This window comes from Prionailurus bengalensis, chromosome D4, assembly GCF_016509475.1.
Source record: "Prionailurus bengalensis isolate Pbe53 chromosome D4, Fcat_Pben_1.1_paternal_pri, whole genome shotgun sequence".
Classification (NCBI taxonomy): Eukaryota; Metazoa; Chordata; class Mammalia; order Carnivora; family Felidae; genus Prionailurus; species Prionailurus bengalensis.
Genome location: NC_057359.1, coordinates 84,313,605 through 84,336,727, shown reverse-complemented (window position 1 = coordinate 84,336,727; position 23,123 = coordinate 84,313,605). Strand labels below are relative to the sequence as shown.

The 23,123-nt window shown below is 40.9% G+C and overlaps 3 protein-coding genes across 11 annotated transcripts in view; 1 reads left to right on the top strand and 2 right to left on the bottom strand.

The window, feature by feature from the left end:
* GAPVD1 (GTPase activating protein and VPS9 domains 1) overlaps positions 1-8,335 on the bottom strand; it is a 76,323-nt gene extending 67,988 nt beyond the window's left edge. For 2 of the 6 annotated variants that reach the window (XM_043566613.1, XM_043566615.1), the window contains exon 1: positions 7,968-8,123. The gene's annotated coding sequence lies outside the window, so the exon portion shown is untranslated. Of the gene's footprint in view, positions 1-7,967 lie in introns of all 6 variants that reach the window. The other 4 variants (XM_043566612.1, XM_043566611.1, XM_043566616.1 and 1 more) reach the window with 4 other exon arrangements.
* Positions 8,336-10,784: 2,449 nt separating this feature from the next.
* On the bottom strand, positions 10,785-18,496 carry LOC122475183 (hypoxanthine-guanine phosphoribosyltransferase-like). 3 transcript variants are annotated; one of them, XM_043566918.1, is made up of 3 exons: positions 18,389-18,496; positions 16,570-16,595; positions 10,785-13,003 (listed from the first exon to the last, which is right to left on the bottom strand). In XM_043566918.1, the coding sequence occupies exon 3, from the start codon at positions 12,908-12,910 to the stop codon at positions 12,254-12,256; it is 657 nt and encodes a 218-aa protein (XP_043422853.1). In that variant the 5' UTR covers positions 12,911-13,003; positions 16,570-16,595; positions 18,389-18,496; the 3' UTR covers positions 10,785-12,253. The 3 variants fall into 3 exon arrangements, with proteins under 3 accessions (XP_043422853.1, XP_043422852.1, XP_043422855.1); XM_043566917.1 differs by lacking the exon at positions 18,389-18,496 and adding an exon at positions 17,947-18,381; XM_043566920.1 differs by lacking the exon at positions 16,570-16,595 and having other exon boundaries at positions 17,947-18,392.
* A 147-nt stretch (positions 18,497-18,643) lies between these two features.
* On the top strand, positions 18,644-23,085 carry HSPA5 (heat shock protein family A (Hsp70) member 5). 2 transcript variants are annotated; one of them, XM_043566912.1, is made up of 9 exons: positions 18,644-18,752; positions 18,834-19,057; positions 19,160-19,391; positions 19,817-19,954; positions 20,274-20,386; positions 20,489-20,879; positions 21,006-21,243; positions 21,561-21,728; positions 22,179-23,085. In XM_043566912.1, the coding sequence occupies exons 2-9, from the start codon at positions 18,936-18,938 to the stop codon at positions 22,739-22,741; spliced, it is 1,965 nt and encodes a 654-aa protein (XP_043422847.1). In that variant the 5' UTR covers positions 18,644-18,752; positions 18,834-18,935; the 3' UTR covers positions 22,742-23,085. The 2 variants fall into 2 exon arrangements, with proteins under 2 accessions (XP_043422847.1, XP_043422848.1); XM_043566913.1 differs by having other exon boundaries at positions 18,651-18,752; positions 18,863-19,057.
* The last annotated feature ends 38 nt before the right edge of the window (positions 23,086-23,123 follow it).

Below are 23,123 nucleotides of genomic sequence, written 5' to 3'. Positions count from 1 at the left end.
CCAACCTGTGTGTGCTCACAGTCTCTCTCAAATAAATAAACTTTAAACAAACAAACAAACAAAGCTTTAAAACAAAACAAAACTGGGTTTCAGCTTAGGAGCAGTGAAAAACTGCCCTACTGGAAATGCTTTTAAAACTAAAAAAAAATGGGGGGGAGCATCCTGACTTCGGTTCAGGTCAGGATCTCACAGTTCATGAGTTCAAACCCTGCATTGCTGCTGTCAGCTTGGAGCTCACTTTGCATCCTTTCTCCCCCATCTCTCTGTCCTTCCCCACTGGCAATCTCTCTCAAACATTTAAAAAAATCATAATACATATTGAAACATACTCCCCCAAATTGGAAAATATAGGTTAAGTATAAAGAAATTTTAACGAACTATAATTTAAAAACAAGAAATCAAACAGCTCAGTCCCTAAAGCCTCTTCTAAAATGTGTACATGATACAGAAATTATTGGGCTTAGTTCCTTTAAAAATGAAAATACAAAAAAAAAAAAAAAAGAAAGAAAAAAAAAAAGAAAATACCTTGATTAGGATTACTTACAGAGTTAAATCCGCAATTTTTTTTTTTTTTTTTTAAGAGAAAGGAAAAGAGCACAAGCATGGGAGAGGGGCAGATAGAGAAAGAGAGAATCTCAAGTAGGCTCCATGCTGAGCATGGAGCCCAACTCGGGGCCTGATCCAACCATCCTGGGATCATGACCTAAGATGAAATCAAGATCCAGACACTCAACCAACTGAGCCACCCAGGTGCCCCAAAGTCACAATAATTCTATGAAAATAAAAGTTTGAGCAGTTCAAATGTAAAAAGTACATAACTAAAATCCTTCATGCCTATGAAAAAATTAATTCCAGAGAAGGAATTACATGTGGTGAAAAAAAACAGAAAACTGCAAGGGAAAAAAAATTAATTAACCATCTGAGAAATTCTTTTTCAAGTACTGGTCTTTCCATAGCAAATAAAAGGGATTCCATTTATATAAGACTTTTGCCAAAACAAACAAACAAAAAAATTACATTTTACCTTAGAGAATCCTAGAGTAACAAGTAACCAACTTTGCCTAATACAACTCTAAAAAAAAAATGTTTATTTATTAATTTTGAGAGAGATTGAGTGTATGTGTGGGGGAGGGGCTCAATCTCACAACCATGAGACCACAACCTGAGCTGAAATCAAGAATTGGATGCTTAAATGATTGGGCCATCCAGGCGCCCGCAAATTTTTTTTAAATAATGTGAAATGTCTTAGTATTGGGAATATAACCACTTTCCCTCTTCAATTTTCTATAAAAATTAGGGGTAATTTTTCCAAATAAATTAACTTGCTGCAATTTTCAGAATGCCATTATCAGGCATCACCTCTAAGGTGGGAAGTGCTCTGTGCCATCACTGGAAAGCAGCTCACAAACTCACAGTGGAGCCAACTGAGTCAACTGAGAAGTGACAGCAATGTGACAGTGTCCAAGAATGCACGAGAAGAGTAAGGCTTGTTTTAAAGTCAGGAATATGGTGCCAAAGAGGAAAAGTGAAAGGTTGAGAGCTGAAGCATCAAAAGATTAACTAGCAACTACTGAATGAAAGCCACGTTCCTGATGCTTTTCATATGGTATTGTTATTAGTCAATCCTATCACCTCCACTTTACAGATGAGGAATCAGGTTTAGAAAAGTTAAATAACTTACTGACAAATCATTCAGCTATTATGCAGCAGAGAATTCAAAACTAGATTTGTTTGATTTCACAGCCCACACTCTTTTCACTTCCCTGTGCTGCCTCTCTGGCTCTTTATTGACTTCAGGCTCCCAGTGAGCAGTTTCACCACAGTGAGCACTAGGAAGGAAGTGATATACCTGTGGGCAAATGATCACATACTATCATCTGGGTAGCCCCATTTTCCAGTATTTCTTCATCCCAAGCTATCTTTACAATCTTTCCTCCCATTTTTCCATTTCACAGACCTAACACACGAGCCAGAAAAAAAGAAAAAAAGGTGGGGGGGGGGGAGGAGACTTGGATATTCTAATTTACAAATTCCTCTTCTTTGTTCAAGTTGTTCCCTGATAGCCCTAGTGCCAATTACATCTATGATAGTTGGTCCAGTTCAAATGTCATGTCTTTCAAACAGCATTCCCTAATCTTCCACTCTCCCATTCAGTAGTGTCTCCAGTCTAAATCTTCTTCACTCTTTGTACTGGAACCTGTATTAACAACTCATGAGTTTGAGAAAGTTTTAAAATAATCACCCCACTGGTTACTTATTAATTACAAAGGAAAAGAGTGCCTTTACAATATAAGTCTATTAGATATTACTTTATTCAAATGATCAAATTTACATCAATAATGAAATATTGAAATATTTACATCACCTCTGATGTGATACACTGAGACATAAAATCAACTACACAGCATTCCAACCAAAAATGTTTAACCTAATGTGATCATAAAGAAATATTCTGACAAATCCAAATTGAGGGACATCCTACAATACAACTGGTCTAGATACTTACTGTTCTGAAAGACCCCTCCCCTCCCCCACCAAAAAAAAAAAAAAAAGCCTAGAAACCCAGTCCAGATTCAAGCAGGCAACTAAATGCAATGTAAGCTCCTTAAATGAATCTTGGGGCAAACACAAAATCAAACATCTAAGGACAGTATTGGGACAACTGGGGAATTTTAATATGTACTATACATTAAAAAATAATATCCACGTTAAATTTCTTGAGGGTGACTACTAATTGCAGATATGTAGAAGAAAGTGTCTGTTCTAGGGAAATACATGCTAAAAGTATTTAGGGGTAAAGTGTTGTGAAAGTAATTCACAAATACTTCAGCGAAAAATTGTGTCTACTAGTGCATAAAGCAAGCAGAGCAAAACATTAACAACTATCGAATCTAGGTAAGGAGTACAAAGGTGTTGTTATGACATACTGTTGCAACCCTTCTGTAGGCTTAGGATTTTTCAGAGTTGGAAAACAATATTTAAAAGTTATGGATTTAGGGGCACTTGGAAGGCTCAGTGAGAACATGCAACTCCTGATCTCAGGGTCATGAGTTCAAGCCCCACAGTGGGTGTAGAGATTACTTAAAAAAAAAAAAAAAAAAAATTACGGATTCAAAACAACAAAATCAACAGAAAATAGGGAAAAGTGCAAAGATGATTTAGTACTTGTATTCTGCCTCCCAGAATTAACTGTTAACATCACCTCAGTTGCTTTCAATCTTTCAAAAAAAATTACAGGATCATCCCCTTTGCCCCACCCATTCTTATTGCCTGCCAGAAGCTGGGAAATTATAGGTAGGGTATGCCCATTTTCAACTTTACTAAATACCACAAACACTGTCTCTCAAGGCAGCTGTACCAATTTAAACTCCACCAGCAGTTTCTAAATTACCATGTTCAGCGACCTCTTCACTAATATTTGATACTGTCAGATATTAAAATTTTTTATCAGTTTGATATGAACAATTCGGTGTCATTTATAACAATCTAGGATCGCAAAGTAAAAGAGCGTTAGCAAAATAAGAACTTCATCAACAGGGGTGTCTGGGTGGCTCGGTCAATTAAGCATCCCAGTCTTGAGTTTGGCTTAGGTCATCTCATGGTTTGTGAGATTGAGCCCCATGTTGGGCTCTTCACTGACAGCACAAAGCCTGCTTGAAATTCTCTCTCTGCCCCTCTCCTGCTCGTGCTCTCCCTCTCAAAATAAATAAACTTAAAAAAAAAAAAAAAAGACCTTCATCCACAGACACTTCCTTTCATCACATCACTGCAGAAAGTTAAAAATAATCAAACATGGCAACATGTATTAAGAACAATTAGTCCCCACATAAACCAAATGCCCACAAAAACTCCCACATAATGTTTGGGAAATAAGTTGTCTTTTTAAAAATGTAAGAAGTGGGGTGCCTGGGTGACTCAGGCAGTTAAGCATCTGACTTCGGCCCAGGTCACAATCTCACAGTTTGTGAGTTCGAGCCCAGCATCAGACTCTGTGCTGTCAGCTTGGAGCCTGGAGCCTGCTTCAGATTCTGTGTGTCTCTCTCTACCCCTTCCTTGCTCATTATCTGTCTCTGTCTCTGTCTCTGTCTCTCTCTCTCTCTCTCTGTCAAAAATAAATAAACTTAAAAAAAAAATGTTTTTTTTAAATGTAAGAAGAAAAGGTTCAAATTCAACCAACCCAGCATACATAATACTCCTTGGAAGATTTAAAAAATAAATAGGTTTTATTCCCAGAAATAACCTAGCTATTATAAATTAACTGATTTATTTACTTATTCAGCAACTATTTACTGAATACCTGTTACGGGCCAGCCACCATTCCAGCACCATGGCGAAGACAAAGTCCCTATTCTCACAGAGCTAACATTCTAATGGGGAGACAAAAATACCTACAAATAACATAAGATCAGATAAATACATTCTATAAAAAAATGAAGGGACAGGGGCGAAGAATGACAAAGGAGGCAGCCTAAGGACACAAAAAAACACCAGGCAAGACCCCTGCAAGACAAGATCCTTCCAAGGCAGTGATTTTGTAATATGGTGTGTTTAATTCAACATGAAGTATTTCAGCACCAACATCGTTTCATAAAATACTCTCCTTTACTCCCCTTTATTTTTTCCAAAAAAAAAAAACCCAAAACAGTTTGCTGCACTGGCTTTTCCATTATTGCTATTATCTTAGAGGGAAAAAAAAAATTCACACAAGATATTGACAGGTGCGTCACAAACAGGTTCAAGTTTCAAGTCACACATATTCTAGAAGAAACTTTTTTTTTTAAGTTTATTTATTTATTTTGAGAGAGACAGAGAGACAGTGCAGGCCGGGAGGGGCAGAGAGAGAGGGACAAAGAATCTCAAGCGGACTCCCCACTGACAGCACAGAGCCCCATGTGGGGCTCGAATCCACCAACCATGAGATCATGACCTGAGCTGAAGTCAGACTCTTAAACAACTGAGCCACCCAGGCGCCCCTCAAGTCACACATATTCTAAAGAAATGTTACACAGGGTGCCTGGGTGGCTCAGTCGGTTAAGCATCCAACTTCGGCTCAGATCATGATCTCGCAGTTCGTAAGTTTGAGCCCCGCTTTGGACTCTGCTGACAGCTCAAAGCCTGGAGCTTGCTTCGAATTCTGTCTCTGTCTCTCTGCCCCTCCCCCACCCCTCTCTCTCAAAAATAAATAAATGTTAAAAAAATTTTTTTTAGAAATGTTACAACTGATTTGTCAGTAAGGAGTTTGATGCCAAATGGAGCTGAACTGCAGAATTTAAAATAGAATTTCAAGGGGCACCTGGGTCGGCTCAGTGGCTCTGACTTCAGCTGCGGTCATGATCCCACACACTTTGTGAGTTCAACCTCGAGTCGGGATCTGTGCTGACAGCTCAGAGGCTGGAACCTGCTTTGGATTCTGTTTCTCTCTCTCGGCCCCTCCCCCATTTGCACTCTGTCTCTCTCCCTCTCTCAAAAATAAACATTAAAAATTTTCAAAAAAAAAACTGTTTTAAATAAATAAATAAAATAGAATTTCAAGAAAATGACTTACCAATTCTCCAACTCTATCACCTGCACATTTACTTCCTATCATATATGAAAAGAATAATAGCAATAGGAAAATGTATTGGAAGACAGATCTTGTAGTTTTTACTTAAGGATAAAAGATTTGGAATATACCCCTCTTTCAAAAGCCACACTACCTACCTACACGATTTAAAGAAAACCAGCACGCATTAAAATTTCCTTTCACAGGCTTACACAAGAGCTTAGAAGGCTTCAACCACTTAGAACTAGGAGGTGCCTTACTAGAAAAAAATCGAAGGGCCAAAGTGTTCACTTCCCTTTTTTTCCTAAGTTTATTTTGCTGATTCCCCAGTACCCTGAATGAAATATCTGCAGTCTATTTTTCAAAATTATACCCTGACCCAGTCAAATCTTTTCTTTTACTTCCCTATTTACAAAATTTCCTCTTTCATCTAAACTATAATACTATCTGCCTTGTCTTTTTTTTTCAAAGCATTTTTTTTAATGCTTATTTATTTTTGAGAGGGAGAGAGAGAGAGTGTGTGAGCAGGGGTGGGGCAGAGAGAGAGGGAGACACAGAATCTGAAGCAGGCTTCAGGCTCTGAGCTGTCAGCACAGGGTCCGACACAGGGCTAAAATCCACGAGATCAAGACCGGAGCCAAAGTCGGTCACTTAACTGACTGAGTCACCCTGGCATCCCTGCCTTGTCTTCTATCTTAGAAAAAAAAAGGGGGGTGGGGTGGGTGCCTGGGTAGCTTAGTTAAGCGTCCGGCTTCGGCTCAGGTCATGATCTCATGGTTCATGGGTTTGAGCCCCACATAGGACTCTGTGCTGACAGCTCAGAGCCTGGACCCCGCTTCGGATTCTGGGTCTTCCTCTCTCTCTGCCCCTCCCCTGCTCATACTCTGTCTGTCTCTCAAAAATAAATAAATGTAAAAAAGAAAAAAATGTTTAAAAAAATAAAAGTAAAAAAATAAAAAAATAATAATTCAAATATCCTTCCAGGCAGACTTCTAGATCCCCAAACACTTATTTCTACTTCAGGAATTATTAGTCTTTATGTACCATGTATCTCTTTGTCTGCTGAAGGCTATGGACTCTCTCTCAGATTGCTTTTATTTTTATTTTATTTTAGTTAATTTATTTTTAAGGAATCTCTAGACCCAACATGGGGTTTGAACTCATGACCCCAGGATCCAGAGTCGCATGCTCTACTGACTGAGCCAGCCAGGTGCCCCTCAGATTGCTTTTAAATTAAATATTCAAAATTACAAAAGAAACCAATTATACTGAACTATTAGCAAACCAATTCAAAAATCGTAATTCGGTAATGTGTGTGCAGGTTTAACATCACATTAAATAACAAGATCTAAGTGTGTCTAATAATGCCATAAATTCGAAGAAATAAGCATAAATGCTATTTTAAGGTATCTGTAAAAACTACAAACATGATACAAAAATAGTGGTAATTTTTATTGGTGACAAAGTCACAGGCACTGCTAGTTCTACTATGGTTTAATGCCTACATTTATAATCGAAAGAACTAATAAATTAGTTATCGGATAATAACAACAGATGTGATTTTATCCCCATTCTACTTCAAAGATCCCCTATACTCTACCCACCAAATGGTGAAATCCCAGGTTAGAAATCCTTTCTAGTGCAAAGCGTGCGCAAACTGACTTCTGTCACAAATTTTAATATAAAAATAATGATTCTTCCTTTGACCTCTCATCTGAACGTTATCACCATGCCTGTTTTTCCGCAGACTTATACACAGAACCCAATTTCTATGGTTTGCCTAGCCAGCACTCATTTACATTTTGACAGTCAATAAAAGGTGAAGTTAAAGGAAAGGAGATGGAGGCAACCAACAGTCCCTCACTTCCAAGACATCCAACAGCAAGTGAAAAGATGCCGAGAAAGAAAGAGAGAGAGAGAGAGAGAGAGAGAGAGAGAGAGAGAGTGTGTGTGTGTGTGTGTGTGTGTGTTTCAGAGGTGGGCTACCCCCAGATCCGTGAGTCCAGCTTGTCAAGAGTCCCGGAAGCATGACATCTTCACCAGTGGCACCCAGAAGACATTCCACCTCTTTCTCGCCCCCTATACTCAGTTCTCTACCTTCCAGGTCGCTCGCCTGTGGCTCCCACCCGAAGCCGCCCCGCGGTTCTCCGGTCCCTTCCCATCCCATCCCCCACGCGTCCCTCCCTCCCATCTGCCCCAGGGCGCCCTGGCCCCTGCGCGCCGCCGAATCTCTCCCCTGGGCCTAACCGTGTGTCTCCCGACCCCCACGTCTCCCGACGCGGGAGGGAAAGGCCCGAGGCCTAGGGGTCAGCTGAACTGGGCGGTCCGGCCATTAGGCGCAGGCTGAGGCCCTAGGCCAGAGCAGCCCCGCCGCCAGGCAGCGAGCCGCGCACTCCGCGATGGTTAACCGGCGACGCGCACTCACCAAGAGGATCACACGGAGGAGGGCACCCAGGCCTCCGCCGAACCGCCACTCGGTCTCGGAACCGTCGCCCTCGCCGCGAACTGCCACCGCCGCTGCCGCCGCCTCCGCCGCCACTACTCGCTAGTTGGCTTCCCTGCGTCCTGCGGCGGCGCTGCCGCCACGCCATCGCGCGTGCGCGGCGCCGCGGGGGCCCCTGGGACTGGTGGTTCGTGCGCACGACCCGCCGAGCCCTTCCGCTTTAGCCAGCCCGGTCCGCCCCTGGCTTGAGTGGTCGTGGGCACCTGTGGTACCGAGAAGCGCCTTCCCGACAGTCGTTCCTCAGGAGATGCGGGCACTTGCTGGCGCATACGGTGCTGCTAGATGTGGAAAACCCTCAGGAAGAGATACGTGTAAAGTAAGACAATTTAGAGCATTTACATTTTCGTTAACAAGTGTCACTTGCCCAGGACACAGACACACACACACCACCTCTCCCTTTCTGTTAAAAGTGTCGCAAATTGCCTTCAGCGGTATCTGCATTTCCGGTTTTAAACCTGATTTCCCAGTCCTCATTGTATCGTTTTACTTTGTAAATTTGACCATGCAGTTTGAGTTGACTGGCTTACCATTTTACAAAAACAATTCAGATACATTCAAAGGTGAAGTTAACCTAGCTGCAGTCATAGAAACTTTAGAATCGGAAGACACCCTAAAGGTCATTCCAACTCCCGGCCAGGCAGGAATTCGCTCTTGTACATGCCAGCCAGATGGTCTTCCAACTTCTATTTCAACAATTCGAATTTCAGGGACCTCAAAATCCTAGGACAGCCTGCTCCACTGTTGGACAGCTCTAAAAGTTAGAAAGTTCTGCCTTGTGTGAACTGAAACCGGCTTCCCTTTTACTTCCTTCCGCTTCTAGTGGTTATGATGCCTGGAACAATTTAGAACGTTTTCCACTTGACAGCCTTTCAAAAAATTGAAAACGATGATTATATCCTCCAACACTGAGAGTCTCCAGTCAAAAAAAAAAAAAAGTAATAATAGTTTTCCAACCATTTCAAATATGAATCAGCTCTGAGACTGCTTTCCACTTAGTCATTCTCTTTGATGTATTACCCTTAAAAATTGTCAAAATTTGCTTTGTATTGATTGCCTCATTTTATTACCACGATGGCATTCTATAGTTAGCTACTCAGCTATTATCACTGTCATATTGCCATTCAACGGATTCAAGAGTTCAGTTCAACCAAAGACGATATATCAACTTTGTTTTAAAGCATTGCCCAAAGCCTCAGGGGAATGAGAAAAAGAAAAAAAAAAAAAAAAAAGCCACTAGATACAGTTTACATTCTAGGGTAGGTCTATGAGAATCCCTGAGAAAAGCTTCATCAAGTTGAGGGGCCATGACTGTAAGAAGATGATGACACTGGGGAGTTACTGGATGGCTGGATTTCAAGAAGGGAGATGGCATGTGAGGATTGCTAAGGAAGAACCCATCCTGAGCAAAATGAATGTGTAAATGAACACATTCACTGTTTGCTTTCACTTAACACTGAGTACTCTAGATGGGCTGGAGCACACACACCCACGCCATGGAGGAGAGGAAGAAAAGGACCCCAAAAGTTGCAAAAAGTTCTTGAGGGTCGTGAAAAGAGCACTGGGGTTGTCAATTGTTTTGAGCCCTACTCTGTCATCTCTAAATGAATAACTTGAATAGGTGTGGTTTTCAACTTTTTTCCCACCTAGCACACTCAAGGAACACAACCCCCACGTTAGAACAATGGATCACTACAACAGTAATTTTGGTGGAATATGTAGAAGGTAGTGTTCTTAACACCTTTTACACATGGAGAAGTGAACTCAAGAGGTGAAAAGATGCTCTGGGGGCCTGAGTGGCTTAGTCAGTTAAGCATCAGACTTTGGCTCAGGTCATGATCTCACGAACCGTGAGATTCATGGAGCCCTGCATTGGGCTCTGCACTGACAGTGACAGCCTGCTCTTTGCCCCTCCTCCATCTCTGCCCCTCCCCTGCTCTCTCTCTGTCTCTCTCTCACACACACACACACTCTCTCTCTCAATAAATTAAAAAAAAAAAAATTTTTTTTTTTTAAAAAGAGGTGCAAAGATGCTCAAAATCAATACATAGTACTCCCTGAGGGCAGAGAACCCGTTTGTTCCCCACTGTCCCTCTGGAACCTGGCATACTGCCTAGGATGTAATACATATTTGTTCTGTTTCTGTTTTCTTTTCAATGAATGGGATGAATAAACAGTGAGCCCTGGCTAAAGCTCATTGTTTTCCACTACACCATTCAGCCTTCCCTGATAGGATTATGTTCTACATACAGTTCTGTGCTCTGTAATTTGTTCTTTTCATTTAAAAATAAATCCTGAGGGGCGCCTGGGTGACTCAGTCAGCTGAGCATATGACTTCGACTCAGGTCATAATCTTGCGGTTCATGGGTTCAAGCCCTGTGGAGGGTTCTGTACTCACAGCTCAAAGCCTGGAGCCTACTTCAGATTCTGTGTCTCTCTCTCCCTTCGCCTCTCCCCTGCTCATGTTCTCTCTCTCTCTCAAAAATAAACATAAATACATACAAACATACATACATACATACATACAATAAAAGTAAATCCTGGTATGCCTGGGTGGCACAGTCAATTGAATGTTGACTCTTGATTTCAGCTCAGGTCATGATCCCAGGGTCCTGGGATCGAGCCCTGGTCGGGCTCTGCACTAAGCGTGGAGCCTGCCTAATATATTCTCTCCCACCTCCCTCTCTTCTTCTCCCCCCACTGTCCCTCTCCCCTGCTCTCTAATTAAAATTTAAAAAATTTAAAAAAATAAATCCCGAGCTTTATTCCATATCAATACATAAAAAGCCACCTCATTGTTTTGAACCTTTGCACAACATTTCCATAGAATCACTTACCATAGCTGATTAGCATCCCCTATTGATGGACATTTAGATTGACTGTATATTCTGAATAATGAAAAATTCACATGAATTAACTACATATTTTTTAACATAGTTAAAAAAAATTTTAAGGGAAAAAATTTCTAAAGCTCTGGAAATCTGTAAACAAACAAAAATCCAGAAAGACATGCATGGAAGCTGTTCTATACACAGGTGGCAGAAAGTATTCCTTTATAAAATGCTTTTTGCTCTTTGGAACATCCCAGTTGAAAGTAAAGGACAAGACTTTAGTCACGGTCTTACTTCGTGTTTTGGGCCCTTGATTGTCCTACAGTGGCCCCCACTGGCAGGCTCAGAAATAGTAGCAGTACTCAGAGGTGGATTTGCTATGAAGCATGATTTAGGGCCACTCACTTGCCTGGGGATCCTTCTAAGGCCCAAGCAACTCACAGTCAATATGGTTTTGTGACGTCTTCCAAAGAAATTTTAATTATTGGCTAAATTGAGGACAACAGAGAAAAGCCTAGAACTTAATAAGGAGGAAAATGACTCCTATTGAACCATCATAAATCATGTAACTCACACTTCAGCAAAGTGAAATTAGTATCAGTATGTCCACACTGATGGGAGCCATCGTGTTAATGCAACATAAAATTTGGTGTGTTATCTGTATTTGATTTAACCTATGACTAATTATAATGTATGAAATATCTTTAACATAATTATATCTTACACATCTTTTACTGACAACCTTTTTGTTCTCTTAAATTACTTTTATTTATTTACATTTTAAGGTTTTGGGGGGATTTATTGATGTTTTTAAAAGAAACCGTTGACAAAGATTCACCAGAAATAATGTGAACAAGAAGGAAAATACAGTTAATACTACTGAAACAGTAAAATAATTCAAGCCTACACGGTTTGTCTGACAAAACAGTACTTCTTAAATCCTGTCATTGAAACAAAAATGGACTGCTTTTCTAAACAAACAGTGGTATAATTAACAATATTCAATACTATTTTTTCCTGAATATATCAAAATTAGAATACCAATTAAAAACGAATATATCTCCTCTTTAAATATTTCCTACAGATACAATTTCAATATTTTCATTCAACAGTGGTGTGGTTTAAGAGATTTTTCACTCACAAGTCAAATAACAATGCACCCAAAGGGAATCAATAATCTATATAGACTCCCAGTGCGAATAAAGACTTTAGGAAACAGCAAATGATATTTCTAACAAAAATACCAAACAGATAAAATTCTTAGAAGATACATGCAATAAGGTCTACTAAGCAGCTGGCCACAGATGTAGAACATTTGATCATTTTCTAGTGATTTCAAGGGGACTCTAGATGTCTCCAAACTCAACTGGAACACTCATGTTAGGCTTTGTATTTTGCTTTTCCAGTTTCACTAATGACACAAACATGATTCAAATCCCTGAAATATTCATTATAGTCAAGGGCATAACCTACAACAAACTTGTCTGGAATTTCAAATCCAACAAAGTCTGGTCTGTATCCAACACTTCGAGGAGTCCTTTTCACCAGCAAGCTTGCAACCCTGACCATCTTTGGATTATACTGCTTGACCAAGGAAAGCAAGGTTTGCATTGTTTTGCCAGTGTCAATTATATCTTCAACAATCAAGACATTCTTTCCAGTTAAAGTTGAGAGATCATCTCCACCAATTACTTTTATATCCCCTGTTGACTGGTCATTACAGTAGCTTTTCAGTCTAATGAAATCTACAGTCATAGGAATGGATCTGTCACTATTTCTGTTCAGTGCTTTAATGTAATCCAGCAGGTCAGCAAAGAATTTATAGCCCCCCTTGAGCACACAGAGGGCTACGATGTGATGGTTTCCCATCTCCTTCATCACATCTCGTGCAAGCCGTTCCGTCCTGTCCATAATTAATCCATGAGGAATAAACACCTTTTCCAAATCCTGAGCATAATGATTAGGTATACAAAATAAATCTAGGTCATAACCTGATTCATCATCACTAATCACAATGCTGGGGCTCCGCGTTGCCATAATGGAGCTGGCTGGTGCGTGGACTGAGGGCAGTTCTCTTCTGTATTACTTTTAGTTTTTAAGTTCTTAAAGTTTTTCAAGCTTGGTAAGTTCCTGATAGATAAACAGGGATTTTTTTTAATAACAAGAAAATGTAGATTGAAAAAGTAACATACTTATGATTTACTCTTTGAAAAACATAAACAATTTTAATTTTTTTAATGTTTATTTTGAGAGAGAGAGAGAGAGAGAGAAAGAGCATTAGCAGGGGAAGGGCAGAGAGAGAGGGAGACACAGAATCTGAAGCAGGCTCCAGGCTCTGGGCTGTCAACACAGAGCCCGTTGCAGGGCTCAAACTCACAAACCAGGAGATCATGACTTGAGCCAAAATCAGATTGGATTTGGCCACCCAGGCGCCCCAACAATTTTAATAGCTACATAATATTTCATCATACTGAAGTATCAATTTATGATTTTGAAATAAAAATTGTTTATTCCTGATAAATTTTAAATGCTAAACTCATGCAATTTTTAAAAAAATTCTAGAATACAGAAATTGAGATGTAAGACTTTGTAAAGCTTATTTAAAAATAATGGTATAGTAGGGGTGCCTAGGTGGCTCAGTCGGTTAAGCATCCAACTCTGGATTTCAGCTCAAGTCATGATCTCAGGATTTGTGCGATCAAGCCCCAAGTTGGGCTCCACACTGACAGCTGAGCCTACTTGGGATTCTCCCTCTCACTCACTCCCTGCCCCTCCCCTTCTTGCATGTATGCTCTCTCTAAATAAATAAACTTAAAAAAATAAAGATATAGTATTATCATATTGTTGAATAACCTACTTTTCTTACTTAATATATAATAGGTTTGTTATGCCAACTTGACAAGCAAGTTCTAAAATTTTTATGGAAATACAAGTGCCAAGAATAGCGAAAAACACTCCTGAAGAAGAACAATGTGGAAGGACCTGTTCTACTGGATATCAGATTAAGACAGAAGCTAATATGATAAATGGTAAAATTCTAAAGACTATAACAATAAAGAAAAGTTAACTTTTTTATGGAAGAGGGAATTAGGATCAGCTGAGGTGAAAAAGTGAGGACTTCCGGGTGCTGACATTCTTTTTCTTGACTTGAATACCTAGGGATTCACTTTATGATTATTCACTAAACTGTACAATTGCATTTATGAACTTTTCTGTATTCACATAGTAATTTATTTTAAAAAAAAGGTTTAAAATATGTAAAACATCCAGCACATAGTAGATACTCAATTAAAGGTAGCTACTATTGACATTTAAAAAAAGATAGAGGCAGTGGATTTGTGACAATCTCCAAGAAATACAGCTGACTGCATGGAACCACATGTGTAGCATGCTCCATCACTAGTTTTAAAACACATGTTTTAAAACCACATGTGTAGCATGGAACCACATGTGTAGCATGCTCCATCACTAGTTTTAAAACAGGGATATACATCCTGTATATGAACATGAATAAAACCACACTAGAAGACTACACAAGAAAGTGGTGACAGTGGTTACCTTTACCAGTGTAGAGGGACAAGGCTGGGGATGGGGTGGTAGGCAGACTTATTTTCATTGTATATTACATGTTGTACCCTCCTAATTTTATACTATGTACCTACATTTCTGATTTTATTTTTATTTAAGTATTTATTTAAGTACTCTTAATCGAGCCCCGATGTGGGGCTCGAACTCACAAGCACGAGATCGAGAGTCTCCTGTTCCTCTGATGGAGCCAGCCAGGCACCCCTATTTTTCCTAATTTTTAAATGTAGAAATTTAGAATACATATCGAATATTACCACTCAGATTCTACAGAGGTAGCTCTTTATACTTAGTAGCTTATTTTACTTCAAAAGACAATTTAAAACAGAAGAATTAAAGCATTTTCTGTATAAAACCAAAAGGCTTTACAAGTAATCAAATACCTTTATCGTAACAACAGCCTTGTTGTTGAGGCAAAATTATATACATTTTACAGATTAGTACATTTTACAGATTAGTAAACAGAGCCTCAGAGAGATTAAATGACTTGCCCTAAATCATAGCTAGTTAAGTGACAGAACTGGAACTCTAGTTTTTATGCTTTCAAACTCCATGGGCTTTTCTATCATACTATCTGACACTTTATGCCCTCCTAAATGCCTTCCACTAAAACAAACAAACAAAAAAGTGAAGAGTAGAAGATGCACTGCTTGTAACTTTTCATTTTGTGTGGGGAAGGTTCCCTATTAATTATAAAATTCTTAAAAAAAAAAAAGTCAATACAAAGAAGGAGACTTAATTGCATAGCACACTGCACTTTCAAAAGCACAAAAAAATGCTACATGATTTATACCTAGTATTGTTCCTGGCTCAGGTGTTAGGGAGATACTTTTGTTTTACTCCTGAGTTGTTTAATGAAGGTTGAGAAATTATTCCCATTCCCTTTATAAAAAAGGCATCTGGGTGGCCAATGTAAGAAAGTAATTAGATATAGCACTTTTAAAAGCACTTCCAAAAATCTGTCAAATTCAACATAAACCACCAAACATTATTTCCCATTGAAAGAAACCTTGAAAATTGACACTCAGGAGGTGCTTTTCTTGAAGGGCTTCTAAAATTTCTTCTCACAGGGGTACCTGGCTGGCTCAGTCAGAAGAGCATGTGACTCTTGATCTCAGAGTCATGAGTTCAGGCCCCACATTGGTAAAGACTACTTAAATAAATAAGCTTAAAAAATATTTTTAAAAAAACATAAACCCATCTTCTCATAGTATATTCATATGATTAATAGCCTCCCTATTATTCTACAACTTTCCAAACACTTTCACATACAGTATCTCATCTAATCCTAACAAGCCAATAAGACAGGACAGAAATCCCTGACATTCAATAGATAAAGAAACTGAGACTCTGGTAGGTCAGTTTTTTCCAAGGTTATGTGCTTTAACTCTTAGCTGAATATTCTCACCAACAACGGATGTGGAAAATTCTCAATTACCAGGGTCTAAACATTCAATTTGTCAGTTATATAAGCCTTTTCCTCTTCCTTCCTGTTCTGTGCCTTTAATTCCCTTTCAGATAGGAAGATTTAGGAACTAAATGACAATGACTAGCTCTGCGAATCAATCCTAATCAATCCTAGCTCTGCTTAGATTTCTGAGATCAGATGGGAAATAGAAATCTATTTTCTTATCCATAGGAGCACAAGTGAAGCGAGCTGGTTTAAACTACTGGATAAAAACCTACATCTGTCTATCACTCATTACCAAAATATTTGCAAACTATGTAACTCCCCTATATCCTAAGCAAGATAACAAATCTTGGGGTGCCTGGGTGGCTCGGTCAGTTAAGCACCCAACTCTTGATTTTAGCCCAGGTCGTGATCTCACAGTTTGTAGGATCAAGCCCCAGGTGGGGCTCTGTGCTGACAGCATGGAGCCTGTTTGGGATTCTCTCTCTGCCTCTCTGTCCTGCCCCTGCTCATGCACACATTCACTCTCTCTCTCTCTCTCAAAATAAATAAACCAACAGTAAGAAAAAGATACAAATCTTATAAACCCAAAGCTCAGGATGACAATCTAGACTACAGAAATTAAAAATCAAATTGCCAAAGCTCAAATCCCGGATCCCTATCTTCTCAGCTGTGTGAACTCCTGGGCAAGTTTCTTTACCTCTTGGGTCTTCAGATTCCTTAGCTCTAAAATAAGGATAAAAAAAAAAAAAATGCTTTCGTAAAAAGTAAAAGAGGTAATGCACATAAAGTGTTTAACACAGTGTCTGGTACTTAAATATATATAATTTGGCACCGATACTATTATTGGCATTAACATTCAGGAAACTAGATTTACCTATGTGCTTTTCTATTCAATCCATAAATGATCAGTTTGGATATACTACACTACAACCACCAATATACTCATCCCCTTTGGAAGGTAGTTAGCTATCACTTCTCTAAATCTTAGAAAAGACAGAGTTGCAGAAGATTAGTCCATCAATCAAGGACAAGGCTGAAATTAGGAGCTTTGTTTTAAATGGATGTTATACATACAAAATTTGCTTGAAATGGTACGAAGCTGTAATGTGGCTGAATAGTGACTTCTATCCTGATAATGAACTGATGCAACCTACAGAGGGTCAGTGTCACAGCAGTATTACAAGCCCTGTTGTAAGATGGGTGATGCAATTTCTATAGTCAATTCTGAGTCACCAGCATAACCTTTCAGAAGCACTGAGGGAGAAAGGAAAATTCTTGAGTACTGACTCCTAGGCATCTTAGGAAACTGTATGTAAGAGGTCTCAATGCTATGTGAACATGGTATTGTGCATACCCATGAATCTCAAAAATACATCTAGTGGGAAAAATACTGGAGCCATCAGTTCCTGACTGTGACAATCTCCCATGCATTTTCTGTAAGCACCTCAAAATATCTTGTATCAGGCCTTTGGGTCTGTCGATAGCAGGTCCTCCAAAAAGATTTGTTGAATGAATTAAGTACTTAAAAAAATTGTTAGGAGCATTGGCTACAGCGCCAAGCTGACTTGGATATCAATTCTAACTCCATCACTCACCAGCTATACAACTTTAAGCTAATAATTTAATATTTCAGTCTCAATTTTCTCATTTGGAAGATGGGAAATGCCAAGTATTAAACTGAAAGACACAGGAAACAGAACAATGCTTGGCACATAGTGAGCCTAAAGTAAACAGTAGCCTCTATTATATTTTGCTACAGGATGGCTATACGAGAGTAAAGCAATATCAAGACATCTCTATCAGATGGATTTAAGCACAATCTGACCTCCTCTAGGAAGAGTGAAGTTAGAAAGGCACCAACAATAAAGGCTCAGGAAGGCCTTGCAAACGATAACCCAAGCCACAAAGGGAAAAGATGGGCAGAGGAGGGGAAAGCAAGGGGTGCCAAGCTAGAAAAATGATACATCGCAGGGTGTGAGCGATGGCATTAGTAAGCTCTTCAGGACAGGGTTGCCACACTGGGGTGGGGACTCAGGACGAGGAGGCAGTTACTTTGGCCAGGCCTGTGACTTACCGTGGGGCAGGGCAATGTGGAGAAAACCTGGTATAGACAAAACTAGCTGGCTAGGGAGACCAGGGCCGACAGAACTGGCTAAGAGCCACGATCCGCAGCTGGGCGGTGCTCCGGCCAGGCCTCCGCTCGAGGGCTGCGGGCCGGAGAGCAACAAAAGGCCCTGAGGCTCGGACACTCCAGAACCGTAGTAGCTATAAAGGACAGAAAAGTTTTTTTCTGAGGTAATCACAGCATCTACGCTGAGACCTGCCTGCCTGGGACGGGATGGAGGCTGGAAGAAGGAACAGACGCTTCCCGCTTCGAAATGAGGGACGAAGGATGGACAAGAGAGCAGCGGAAAAGGAGAAGCAAGGACTCAAATCCCACCGCCTCGGGGGAATCACGCACTCCAGACTGGACAGGCCCCCGGGGCCCAGCCTGAAGGCGGGACTTCTGCAATTACCGGCGGAAACGGCCTCCGGGTGAGAGGTCGCATGAGGGACAGGCAGCTGCTGCACCAATGGGGCCTATGCTTGGGGAGGATGTTGCCTTCCGTTGGTGACTGTTGGGCGCGACCAGCAGCCAATGAGCCAGCCGGGGGGGCGTAGCGGTGACGTTAGCTGCGGAGGAGGCCTCTTCGAATCGGCTGCGGCCAGCTTGGTGGCCTGGACCAATCAGCGGCCTCCAACGAGCAGGGCCTTCGCCAATCGGTGGCCTCCACGACGGGGCTGGGGGGAGGGTATATAAGCGGCGTCGGCGACGGCGCGGTAGACGCTGGCCGAGACTTCACAGATTCAACGGCTTGGGAGGTTTCGTGAATCTGAGAGGTAAGCGCCGCGGCCTGCCTTTCCGGACCTGCCCTTCGCGTTTCCAGCTGCCCCTGCTCACCCCGGGCCCTGTACCCTCAGATCAGTAACCTCGGTGCGCCCCCGTGCAGCGGCCTGTCGTTGGATTGCCTCTGAGGTCTTCCCTGCCTGCTGACCGACTGACTGGCCTACGGCGCCGGCAAGATGAAGCTGTCCCTGGTGGCTGCGGTGCTGCTGTTGCTCGGCGCGGCGCGGGCCGAGGAGGAGGACAAGAAGGAAGACGTGGGCACGGTGGTCGGCATCGACCTGGGGACCACCTACTCCTGGTAAGTGGGGTTTGTGGAAAGGGGGGAATGGGGCGTGGTCTCCTGGGCTGCTGTGAGGATCGCAGTGCTGATTCTTTCCGTTCTTGGTGATTTTTCCGCCAGCGTCGGGGTGTTCAAGAACGGCCGCGTGGAGATCATCGCCAACGATCAGGGCAATCGCATCACGCCGTCTTATGTGGCCTTCACTCCTGAAGGGGAGCGTCTGATCGGCGATGCAGCCAAGAACCAGCTCACCTCCAACCCTGAGAACACGGTCTTCGACGCCAAGAGGCTCATCGGCCGCACATGGAACGACCCATCTGTGCAGCAGGACATCAAGTTCTTGCCTTTCAAGGTCCGACGGGGTTTTTGTCACCCGGATAGAAAGTGGGTGGTGGTGGGAGTATTTAGGATTAATAAGCTACTGAAAAGTTGTGGAGATAACAAAAAGGATGCGAACATGGTGTATATGTAATAATTTTTATTGAGTAATCTTAGTATGTTACAAAATTTGGTAAAGTAAGCTTGGCGTACGAAGAAATGTCACCCGTAACTATTTGTCTACATCGTTTAGTATTGGTAGCCTGATTGAAACTGAATATGCTTGCCTTTGTAAGGCACTCCTCATGCTCCTTAAGTGTTGCTGGTCACTATTTAGCTCCAAGCAACCAAAGTAAACCAAATAAATAATGGGGGAGGAAGTGGGCCTCAGACTATCCTCTTTATTTAGAGTTTTGAATGTTCTTCTGTCTGAAAATAATAATTCATTCTTTAAAATAGGTGGTTGAAAAGAAAACTAAACCATATATTCAAGTTGATATTGGAGGTGGGCAGACAAAGACATTTGCTCCTGAAGAAATTTCTGCCATGGTTCTCACTAAAATGAAGGAAACTGCTGAGGCTTATTTGGGAAAGAAGGTAAATATTTCTAGAAAAGTGTTAAGTAATTTTGTTTTTACTATTGATTGTGTTGCGTAGATGCCTTCATTGGTTTAATAATTAGAATCTGAATGATATCTGTGTATTTCAGTTTTAGTTGTTTGTATTACTGTAGGCCAAACAAAATACTAGGCACTTTTCACGTGTTATCACTTAATGCTTGCAAATCCGTGGTATGAGATGATGTATGTTGTATCTAACAAACTGTGTTAGAAACTAAAGCGAAGGTTTGAGTGCAACATATATGAGTTAAACAATGTGATAAAATACACTTAATTATCTTTTGTTATTCTCTTAGGTTACCCATGCAGTTGTTACTGTACCGGCCTATTTCAATGATGCCCAACGCCAGGCAACCAAAGATGCTGGAACTATTGCTGGATTGAATGTTATGAGAATCATCAATGAGCCGTAAGTGTTAAACTCAGAAGTATGGTGTATTTGCCAAATAGGGATAATGTAAACTTAACTAAACTTTTTTTTTTTTTTCCTTCTATTTCATTCTCTTAATAGTACAGCAGCTGCTATTGCTTATGGCTTGGATAAAAGGGAAGGGGAAAAGAACATCCTGGTGTTTGACCTCGGTGGTGGAACTTTTGATGTGTCGCTCCTCACCATTGATAATGGTGTCTTCGAAGTTGTGGCTACTAATGGAGACACTCATCTGGGTGGAGAAGACTTTGACCAACGTGTCATGGAACACTTCATCAAGCTCTACAAAAAGAAGACAGGCAAAGATGTCAGGAAAGACAACAGAGCTGTGCAGAAACTCCGACGTGAGGTAGAAAAGGCCAAACGGGCCCTGTCTTCTCAACATCAAGCAAGAATTGAAATTGAGTCTTTCTATGAAGGAGAAGACTTCTCTGAGACTCTGACCCGGGCCAAATTTGAAGAGCTAAACATGGTATGTTCCTTGTTTTTTGCTTTGCTAACGAGATTTAGTTAGACTCTGTCGGGGACACTGTACTTAGTTATTTAGACAGTATCTAGGTATAATAGGCATCATCACAGTAATTGTTTCCTATTCTAGGATCTGTTCCGTTCTACCATGAAGCCTGTCCAGAAGGTGCTGGAGGATTCTGACTTAAAGAAGTCTGATATTGATGAAATTGTTCTTGTTGGTGGCTCTACTCGAATCCCGAAGATTCAACAACTGGTTAAAGAATTTTTCAATGGCAAGGAGCCATCCCGTGGCATAAACCCAGATGAGGCCGTAGCATATGGTGCTGCTGTCCAGGCTGGGGTACTCTCTGGTGATCAAGATACAGGTAAGTCAGTGTCACAGCATCTTCCACAGTATTTCAATGGCTTGATAGAGTATAATTAGCTATTGCTTTAGAAAGCAAGAGAGTATGTATAACAAGGTCATACAGCTGGTAAAGGGTAAAGTGAGGACAAGACCTGGCTCAGTTTCAAGATCCTTAGCAATTACATTTAATTTACTGCTTCCGAAATGATTTTGCATACAACCTCTCATTAAATGGCAAGATGGAGAAGATAAAGTTACATAGTTCATGGGGAGACTGCTTGGTAGTGCTCCTGTGACTCAAATTAGAACTTAACCTTGGTTCATTTACCTTTGCAGGTGATCTGGTACTGCTTGATGTATGTCCCCTCACACTTGGTATTGAAACTGTGGGAGGTGTCATGACCAAACTGATTCCAAGGAACACCGTGGTGCCCACCAAGAAGTCTCAGATCTTTTCTACGGCTTCCGATAATCAACCCACTGTTACAATCAAGGTCTATGAAGGTAATGCTCTATCTTTGTTAATGACGTGGTATGTTTGTGGAAAGTGACCTCTTAATATATTGTATTGAAAACAGAAGGGAAAGTAAGAATCTGCTGGTTTCAGACAGGGGTCCCTAATTTAACTGGTGCTGAGTTTGGTAGAGTCAGTCCTAAAATAATTATCATCTAGCTATCTAGCGTTCTTTGCCATTAGAAGTAACTTCTGAGCTGGCTCCTCGAATACCATAAGAATAGAGTTCATAATGCTATAGATGAAATTCAATTAAAAGTTAGTAGTAATGTAACAGTTGGGCCCACTTGAAATTCCTTGTAGAGCAATACTGACTGACCCCCTTCTAGCTTGATAAACACGCCCTTGCCACCGTAGGCTCTAACAGTGTAAGGATCCAGATAAGACTAATGTTGTTAGTTGTTCCTAACAAGTTTTTTGTGTGTGTGTATACCTTCTAGGTGAACGACCCCTGACCAAAGACAATCACCTTCTGGGAACTTTTGATCTGACTGGAATTCCTCCTGCTCCCCGTGGGGTCCCACAGATTGAAGTCACCTTTGAAATCGATGTGAATGGCATTCTTAGAGTGACAGCTGAAGACAAAGGTACAGGCAACAAAAATAAGATCACAATTACCAATGACCAAAATCGCCTGACACCTGAAGAAATTGAAAGGATGGTTAATGATGCTGAGAAGTTTGCCGAGGAAGACAAAAAGCTCAAGGAGCGCATTGATACTAGAAATGAATTGGAAAGCTATGCCTATTCTTTAAAGAATCAAATTGGAGATAAAGAAAAGCTGGGAGGTAAACTCTCCTCTGAAGACAAGGAAACCATGGAAAAAGCCGTAGAGGAAAAGATTGAATGGCTAGAAAGTCACCAAGACGCTGACATTGAAGATTTCAAAGCTAAAAAGAAGGAACTAGAAGAAATTGTTCAGCCAATTATCAGCAAACTCTATGGAAGTGCAGGCCCTCCCCCAACTGGTGATGAGGAACCAGCAGATAAAGATGAGTTGTAGACACTGCTCTGCTAGTGCTGTAATATTGTAAATACTGGACTCAGGAACTTTCGTTAGGAGAAAATTGAGAGAACTTAAGTCTCGAATGTAATTGGAATCTTCACCTTGGAGTGGAGTTGAAAATGCTATAGCCCAAGTGGCTGTTTACTGCTTTTCATTAGCAGTTGCTCACATGTCTTGGGGGTGGGGGGGGAGGAAGAATTGGCTATCTTAAAAAGTGGGTAAAAAAGCTGAGTTAGGGCGTGTGTTCATCTTGGAAATGTTCTATTTAACAATTGGGTCATGCGCATCTGGTGTAGGAACTTTTTCTACCATAAGTGACACCAATAAATGTTTGTTATTTACGCTGGTCTAATTTTTGTGATAAGCTTCTAATTAAGTC